At 59.5% G+C, this 9,209-nt stretch overlaps 1 protein-coding gene across 1 annotated transcript in view; it reads left to right on the forward strand.

Moving 5' to 3' along the window:
- NAV1 (neuron navigator 1) overlaps window positions 1–5,099 on the forward strand; it is a 95,353-nt gene extending 90,254 nt beyond the window's left edge. Inside the window, exons 24-26 of the mRNA XM_015559875.1 lie at window positions 448–918; window positions 1,523–1,720; window positions 2,084–5,099. Coding sequence (XP_015415361.1) covers window positions 448–918; window positions 1,523–1,720; window positions 2,084–2,179 — 765 coding nt within the window. The 3' untranslated portion in view covers window positions 2,180–5,099. The remainder of the gene's footprint in view (window positions 1–447; window positions 919–1,522; window positions 1,721–2,083) is intronic.
- The last annotated feature ends 4,110 nt before the right edge of the window (window positions 5,100–9,209 follow it).

The following is a 9,209-nucleotide window of genomic DNA, read 5'->3' on the forward strand; positions in this document are numbered from 1 at the left end:
ATCTTAAACTTAGCCAATCAGAGTGACTCTCAGGACTCCTGTTTAGAACAGTTGAACAGAGAGATCTCCAGAGAAGGGTGCAAACCAATAGATGTAAACCAGAAAATATGCAGCCTGGATTGCATCTGGCAACCACCATCTTCAGAGGCATGTGAGGAGCTCCCCTTTTTCACGGGCCCTTTTTCTTTTTTTAAACGTATCTTTCTTGATTTCAGAGAGGAAGAGAGAGAGAAACATCCATGATGAGAGAGAATCATGGACCGGCTGCCTCCTGCCCGCCCCCCACTGGGCATCAAGCCCACAGCCCCGCATGTGCCTGACGGGGAATCAAACCCGTGACCTCCCCGTTCCTGGGCCGGTGCTCAACCCCTGAGCCCCGCCCAGCTGGGCCTCCCTGGGGTCTTGGGCATCACAGCAGCCGAGGCGGCATGACAACCTTCAGGCTAGAACCTCCGAGTGACTGGAGCTGTCCTAGCTCGGTTAGCCCCGTGCTCTGGGTGGATCCGCCAGCCTCCAGAATCCCAGCCCCTCCCTCTGTGTCCCCCACGGCGGATGGAACACGGGAGGGGCGTCCTGGGGATTTCAGGGCTCCCTCACCCCCTCACTCCCTCACCCGGCCCGGCCTGGGAGGGTCCAGGAGAGAGCGGGCCGAGCCCTCCCTGCCCCCCGCTCTGGAGCAGCCTCAGAATGGCCCCCCCCTGGAACGCCCATTGTCCCCGGCCTGGTGTGAGGGCGTCAGAGAGGCAGGTGCCGGGACGGCCGGGCGCTCGGCCCCTCCACAGCCCCCCGCTTCTCCTAGGCCCCTGCTTCTTCCTGTCCTGCCCCATCGGCATCGAGGACTTCCGGACCTGGTTCATCGACCTGTGGAACAACTCCATCATCCCCTACCTGCAGGAGGGGGCCAAGGACGGCCTCAAGGTGAGCCCTGCCCGCGGCCCCGCCCTGCCCGGGCTCAGGCCGTCCCCTCCCAGGGCGGCAGAAATTCTTCTTTTTTTCTCTTTTTTAAAGTATAGATCTTTATTGATGCCAGAGAGGGAGGGAGAGGGAGAGAGAGAAACATCCATGATGAGAGAGAATCATGGGTCAGCTGCCTCCTGCACCCCCTACTGGGGGATCGAGCCTGCAACCTGGGCACGTGCCCTGACCGGGAATCGAACCGTGACCTCCTGGTTCACAGGTCGACGCTCAACCCCTGAGCCATGCCGGCCGGACAAAATCCAAAAAAAATTTAAAAGCGTTTATTTCTGAGTTGAAAGTTTCCTTCTTGGAAAGTACAATTGTGGGGTCATAAGGTTTGCGCGTTACAGGTCCCGATGCCACCTGCCAGTTTGTCCGCCAAAACGGTTTTACCGATTCGCACCCACCTCCTTCCCCCGTTGGGGAACACGGAGAAAATTCCATGGGGTCGGAGCTCAGGGTGTGCGTCCGGGGCAGGACCGGCCCCCCCGGGAGACTGCATGGCCGTGCCTCTGATCCGGGGGTCCCTCTCCCCGCCCCCCTTTCTCCTTCTCCTCCTCCCCAGGTCCACGGACAGAAAGCCGCCTGGGAGGACCCAGTGGAGTGGGTCCGGGACACGCTCCCCTGGCCCTCGGCCCAGCAGGACCAGTCCAAGCTGTACCACCTGCCCCCGCCCACCGTGGGCCCCCACAGCATCGCCTCGCCCCCCGAGGACAGGACAGTCAAAGACTGCACCCCAAGTTCTCTGGAGTCAGACCCTCTGGTGAGTGGGGAGCATCCTGAGGTCAGAGCGAGAGAGTGTGCCAGGATGGATGCCTCCCCACCTTCCCTGAGGGCGGAGGGCGGTGGGGGGAGCAGGATGGGCGGGGCTCTGGGGGGTACGGGCCTGAGCCTGCACCCCAACATGAGCCCGGACCCAGAATCAAACCGGCCATCCTTTGGTGCAGGGGTCGCCGGGCCTGTGCCCTGACCAGGAATCGAACCGAACGGTGACCTCCTGGTTCATAGGTCGGCGCCCCACCAGCTGAGCCACCCCGGCCAGGGCAACATGGAGACTTTTTCCACCCCCTTCTCTGGGCGGGACGGCGTCCCCGCCCTCACGAGTCCCTCTCTCTGCCCCTCTCAGATGGCCATGCTGCTGAAGCTGCAAGAGGCTGCCAACTACATCGAGTCCCCAGATCGAGAGACCATCCTGGACCCCAACCTCCAGGCCACACTCTGAGGGCCCCGCGGGCCCTGTCACCCCGGACTGACAGACGGACGGGCAAACGGCAGGACGGACGCTGGCAGCGGCTCTGTGCGCACCCCTCCGCCCTCCTCTCCCCCAGCTGTGTCTCTCCGTGGAGAGCCCCCGGGGAGGGGGTGGAGGCACAGGAAGGCGGAGGGTTCCTCGGTGCTGCACCTTTGAGAACTTACGGCAAGGACCGGCGGGCGGCGTCGGGGGACGCGTGTCCCCAGCATCCATTCGCCGGCCGCCTCTCGTGACTTTGGGGAAAAGACGAGAGGATGACGCCGGGTCTTTCTCCGTCATTCCCCGTCTCAGTGAGGGACCCCTGGGCTCGCTGGGGACGTTCGGACGACGGCAGACGCGTCCGCCAAGCCCACGTGATTCTCGGGAGCATCTCTGAGAAAGACGGTCCCACGGGGACATCCAGGAGGCGGCGGCCCCGGGACTCCGGAACACCCCTCTGGACCCAACGCCACTGCCAACGCTCCCGCCCCCGCCCCCCGAGATCTGGCTGGAGCCCAGAAAAAGAAGCATGTGGTTTAAAAGAAAAAAAATGTTTAAGTCAATCTGTAAAAGGTTTTTTTAAAAAAAAAATGGCAAAGATGAAGCTGGAGAGAGGAAGCAGGTGCCGGGCTCAGAAGCCGCCAGACCCACCCCCCACCGTGACATCACAGCCTCCCACCGTGACATCACTGCCTCCCGCCGTGACATCACAGCCTTCGGAGACAGACGGCGCTCAGTCCTGAGCCCTCTCCTTTCACGCACACGAGCACCAATAAACCCTACTTTTTTAGTTTTTAGTTTTTGGTTTTGTTTCTGTTTGGTTTGGTTTTTCCCCTCCCGTTTGCCTATTTATTTTCCTTTTCTCCTTTTGGTTTGTTGGCTGTTGTTTTTTCTTTCCCACCTGCTCACACGGTCACCAGACGCTCCTCGGGCTGCTGCTCCGGGCGGGTTTCCTTCGGTACATCTGACCCACCGGCCGGGCACCTGCCCTGCTCCGTCCTCGGCCTCCTGGGGGCTCCCAGGAGCCCCAGTTCACAGCCGTGGGAGGAGAGGAAGGTGGGCTGCTCGATGGACGGCCGGCCGGCGGCACGAGAATTCGACTCCCCATCCTGACGGCTTCACCGTGGACGCCAGGAAGCCAGGACACCGGGCCCCTCCGCTCTGTCCCACCTCCCTCGCCCGCCTTCACTCTGCGATGGGCGAGTGCTCACGCAACCGGACGCCCATGGGAGGCGCTCCCACAGAGGGACCCGCCTTGGGCCGCCACTGCCCTGGAGGCCGGGCCGTCTCCTTCACTCATCCAACGCGCACTCGCCGAGCAGTTTTAAAAGGAAGACGAGACCTGGGCACGTCCCCTCCCCCTGGACCTTCAGGGGCAGCCGAAGACCAGAGCAGAGCCCGGATCCGCTGCCACAGGCCTGAAGGGCTAGGAATCTTGCTTCTCTCTCGTGCGCACGTGGGGAGCTCTGCTTGGGGGCGTCGCATTGGGGGCTCCTCGGGCCCACGCGCCCGCTCTCCACCTTCCCGCGCACAAGACCACAGCCTCGGAAATCCACAGCCACGCCGGCCGGGTCCTCTGCCTCCCCGCGAGGCGTCGGTGCATCTCATGCATCCGAATCTTCACGTCGGAGTATTTTCATTTCAGTCCAGGCGGAGCCCCAGGCGGGTGCCCCAGGACGTGTCTACTGCCACCTGCCCAGGTGCCCCCGGGGGCGTCGGGGTCCTCTGTGCCGGAGACGGTCGCTGCCCGGTCCGCGAGCTGTAAAGACACCCGGGGACCCCCCCACCTGCCCGGCCGTGGCACGTGCAGTTCTGCGGCCGGACGGAGCTGCTTGGCCGGGGATGGTGCTGACGTCGCTGCCTTAAGGCCCCTGCTCTGTGGAACCGGGAGGCCCTCGGGGCCCAGAAGATCCCATCTGGGAGGAAGGGAAGACCAGACCGGCCTCCTGGGCACCTGGGCCTCCTCTGAACTCGGTGCCAGCTCCAGTCCCCTGGCCGGGCTCCGACTGGCGAATCGAGGCGCCACCTCTGTCGGGGGCAGGCAGAGCCCTTCCCTCCATCTCCTGGTGCTGCCCAGCCAGTGCCTTCTCCCGGGGGTGCTCCTGGCGCCTTGAGAAACGGGAAGGGAGAAGCCTTCCTCCGTTCCAGCTGCCTCAGAACCGGCCCCCCAGAGGGACCCCGGTCTCCCTGGTAACCGGGGGACCACCGTGCCGTTCATCACTCGGATCCTCGGCCGGCGGATGCCCGAGGCCTCTCGTGTTCCGACTTTTCGTCTCCGTTCCTGGGTGCACCCCCTGACCCCCACTCTCAGTTGGCTGCTGTCTTTTCCCAGGTCTCCACCGCTCCCTCCCAACAGTCTGTTCCCTCCGGACCTGTTTACAGTCCTGCACCCGGGCTCCTCGCTGGGGGGCCGGTCGTCCCCTCAAGGAACCGCATGGCCACCGCGGGCGTGCAGCCTCCTCCTGGTGCTATAACCCCCAGGACGCTCACCCAGGGCTCCCCGGAGCAGAACACCTGAGCGCCCCTCGCTGCCCACGCACCTGCTTCTCGGTGGAGACTGCTGGGACCCCTCCAGAAACAAGCACGGGGTCCCACCGCTAAGTTCTCACACACGCACCCCCTCCAGGCCCTTCAGGAAAATGGAGCCCTGCCCTGAGACTGGTATCTGTGCTCTCCCCTCCTCCAGCCCCTCAGCTCCCGTCCTCACCAAAGCTGGCTCACAGACCACATGGCTCCATCCCCGACGACCACCAGGGACGGCCACCGTCTGGGGGGGCAGGGGGTTGAGGGGGACCCCTCCGCACAGCTCCTCGCCCTCCCGGACGAAGACGACCAACGTGTTCTGTTCAGTGTATCTGTGTCTCGAACCTGCCTGGGCATTAACAATAAAACACCCAGTGATTGGAGGCCAGCATGGGACCCGATGTCTGTGTGTGTGTGTATGTGTATGTGTGTGCATGCATGTATGTGCGTGTGCATGTGTGTACATGCGTGTGTGTCACAGGAGCCCTTTGCTGTCGCTGTTTCCTGTCTCCTGAGGCTCCGTGAGGTACCTCGACTCACCTGTGCCCTGTGGCAGCTCTACGGTGCTCATCCCTGTCTCTGAGCCCTCGTACCACTGTCTTTTTCCTTTTTCAAATATATTTTTTAAAATGGATTTCAGAGAGGAAGAGAGAGGGAGAGAGAGGAACATCTATGACGAGAGAGCATCATGGATCGGCTGCCTCCTGCACGCCCCCCTCTGGGGATGGAGCCCACCACCGGGGCCTGTGCCCTGAGCGGGACTCGAACCCTGACCTCCTGGCTCATAGGTCGACGCTCAACCACTGAGCCACACCGGCCGGGCTGCATCAACTTTATATCTTCACGAGTCCTCAGTCAACCTGATCGGGGACCTGTGGGGCCACCACCTGGTCCCTGCTCCCCCGCCCCCCCACGGAGAGGGTCCGTGTGTGCGCGTGCGCTTGGCCTGGGCCTGGCAAAGCGGAAGGTAAACTGGGAGACGGTGGGGCCTCCACGTGAGGACACCCATCAAAATGCCGAGGCTGCAGGGAGGCAGTGCCGTGGGAAATGAACAGTGTGGACGGTCCGCCCAGGGCCGGGCCGGCTGGTTTTCCCCGCGGCCGGGCCGGGAGAATGTTTTACGAAGAAAGTGCTCACAGGAGTGAGTGGACTTGTTTTTTTAAAAAAATATATAAATATACTTTATTGATTTTTTACAGAGAGGACGGGAGAGGGCCAGCCAGGGCCCTGGGTGATCATTCTGACGTTAACATTCATTCCCGAGTCCCCTTTCTCGTGCTGCCGTGTGTGTGTGTGTCTGTGTGTCTGTGTGTGTGTGTGTGTCTGTGTGTGTGTGTGTCTGTGTGTGTGTGTGTGTGTGTGTCTGTGTGTGTGTGTGTGTGTGTCTCCTTGCATTCAACACGGGAAGGAAAGGGGCGTGTGCTGCTTTGCGGGGAGGGACTTAGGGAAGTGTTTACCTCTCTCCTCCCAGGAAGCTTGCGGGGCCCTGAAATGGGTCCCTGCCAGCTCAGGGCAGGCCCATCAGCCTGCTGGGTGGAGTGTGTGTCCACTCTGAGCCCTCATGTGAGCCTGAGGACCTGGCCAGAGCCCCCTTCCCCAGGTCCGGGGACCCCAGAGAGGCCCCCACTCTCACCGTGCTCAGCTCCCGGACAGAGTTCGGCACGATGAAGGGACAGTACTGGGAGCTAGGACCCCACACGTCTCCTTTTCCCCACACCAGGGCCTGGATCCAGAACGCGTCAGCCTTGGCGACAGAGTAAAATCCTTTATAGAAAGGGACGGTGGTATCTTTCCAAACTCGCAGAGTCTAGCTGGTGGGGTCCCGGGGGAGATGAACTCCTACGTATACCCCGTTCTGTTTGGAAGCGTGCCGACCAGTTTTCCCTGCGAGCGGGCTCGAGGGAGGGGACAAAGACGCGTGCTACGACTCCGCCTCAGAGTTCCGGAACCCGGCCTTTCAGGGGGGGGGACCGGGACCCGAGGACCAAAGGCCAACGCCAGGCCCTCCAGGCACCCCCTGTGGACCCTCCGCTTCTCTGCCATTTCTCTGGGACGAGGTGTCTGGTGATGAGGCAGGAGCCCCCCTGTCCCCTCCAGTCTTGGCTGCTGCGGTGCCGTCGCCTCCCTCCCCTGTCTTAGGCCGCACTGTTCACGCAATGGAGTCTGTTTCTCAAATGCATGGTGCTCCTCAGGGGGAACCCTTTTGTTTTATTTGTTTTGTTTTGTTTTGTTTTAATTTATTGGGCAGAGAAAACCCAAACCAGGCCGTGTGCGTGTCTGTGTGTTTATGTTTTCTTCTCATCTGACCCTCCTCTTGCACTCTCCCCCCTTTTATTTTCTATCGACTGTAGAGAACGCAACAGAGCGATGTATATAGTGCGGGAACAATCATGACGGGAGCCGGGCTGCCCCCCAGGAATTCGTTCTATGTCACAAATTGGTTGAAAGTTAAATCCTCGCCCAGGGCCCCGCTGAAGGGCCGCCCTCCACCCCAAAATCTGGGCCCTCTGCCCCCACACCCTTAACCACTCGCCTGACTTCTTGATTTTCCCTAACTACTTTGCCTGCCTTCCTGATGCCCCTAACTGCTCGCCTGCCTGCCTGATCACCCCTAACCACTTGCCTGCCTGCCTGAGTGCCCCTTTTGCATTTCAATAAAGTTATCTCCTGAATTGTCCACTCCGCTCTCCAGCCCCTTCTCTGTTTGGTTTCCGTCTCCGTTTATCTTTTAGCCCAGGCCTTGGTCTGGAAGGTGAGACTGCCCCCTCCCCTTTTATTTTATTTTTTTAAATAGACAATCTTTTAAAAAGTGAATTCCAACCCCAGCTAGACCCCCGCCCTCCTTCTGTTTTATTTTGTGTATTTTTTTTAATTGATTTTGGAGAGGAAGGGAGAGGGAGAGGGAGAGAGAAACATCCATGATGAGAGAGGATCATGGATCGGCTGCCTCCTGCACGCCCCCCACTGGGGACAGAGCCCGCAACCCGGGCCTGTGCCCTGAGCGGGAATCGAACCCTGACCTCCTGGTTCCTAGGTCGACGCTGTAACCACTGAGCCACGCCGGCCGGGGAAGAGCATCTTTATCCCTGAGTCACTGGTGAGACCAGAGCTGGTCCATCCACAGAAAATGACTCCTCTGCCCCCCCCCCCATTAAATGTCCAGCCTTAATTTCTCAGGGGGGTTTGGGGGGGTAGGTTATCCATTCTCAGCTCACAGGATTCCTTCTCAGTAGTCACAGAAGGACTTATCTGGGGGAAATACCCTCCCACATGGGGGCTCTCTCCTGGGGGCCACTCCCCACGTCCAGGACGGTGGGCCGTGCAGGTGGGCGGGCGTGGGAGCGGGTGTGACCCTCCCCACTGCCCGCCCCACTTCAGTGCCTTCTCCCCTACCTTTGAATGCCTGAGGCTAAGAGATGAAGTCAGGCATTTGGGGGGAAAGAGGTTGGCTCAAACAGCCATGGCTGACCCAGCCCCCTCTCCACCCCCATTCCCGCCTCACCTCCTCGCTCCTCACCTCACACCTCACACCGGAAAGGTCCCTGAACCTAATGCCCCACATCACAGCCTTTACTTAGGTGCACAGGTGAATAATGCGGGTTTTTCTCAATAGAGGGGGTCACACACATGTGGATATGTATGCGATTTGATGTGTGTGCTATGTTGCTGTATTGCTCCCTCGGATGACCACTCGTTCCGACCGACGGCACACACACTTTCTGAGCAGCGCTTCAAAACGTATGAAGACGTGGGAAATGGGGTCTCTGAATGGTCTGCCTCAAAACAGGAAAAGTTCTATTGGGACGGTCTCCACAAATGACCGAAAGACGGGGGGAAATGTGTAGCTGGCGAGGGACGTGACTTTGAACAAAGCACTTTTGATGTTTCTCTTGAAATTATTGCATTACTGACCGGTAAAGGGCCAATCCGCATTACTAACCGGTATCCACATTTGTAAGCAGTTAATGGTCAATCCGTATTATTAACTGGTTAATAGCCAGTCTGCACTATTAACTGGTTAATAATTAATCTGCATTATTAACCGTAATAATGCGGATTTTGTCATCAAAGAAAACACGATAATTTCAAGAGAAACATCAAAAGTGCTTTGTTCAAAGTCACGTCCCTCGCCGGCTACACATTTCCCCCGTCTTTCGGGTCATTTGTGGAGACCGTCCCAGTAGAACTTTTCCTGTTTTGAGGCAGACCATTCAGAGACCCCATTTCCCACGTCTTCGTACGTTTTGAAGCGCTGCTCAGAAAGTGCGGGTGTCGTCGGTCGGAACGAGTGGTCATCCGAGGGAGCAATACAGCAAAACAGCACACACATCACATCGCATACATATCCACATGTATGTGACTCCGTCTATTGAAAAGAATCCGCATTATTAGCCGGCACACCTGTATTCTGTATTTAGGTCTCCATTTCTCAGAATGCGCCCTCCGGCGGAGGAAGGTGCAGTTCCCATCACCGCCGCAGGAGGCGCTGTCTGCGGAG

Source organism: Myotis davidii, unplaced genomic scaffold (genome assembly GCF_000327345.1).
Source record: "Myotis davidii unplaced genomic scaffold, ASM32734v1 scaffold1915, whole genome shotgun sequence".
Classification (NCBI taxonomy): domain Eukaryota; kingdom Metazoa; phylum Chordata; class Mammalia; order Chiroptera; family Vespertilionidae; genus Myotis; species Myotis davidii.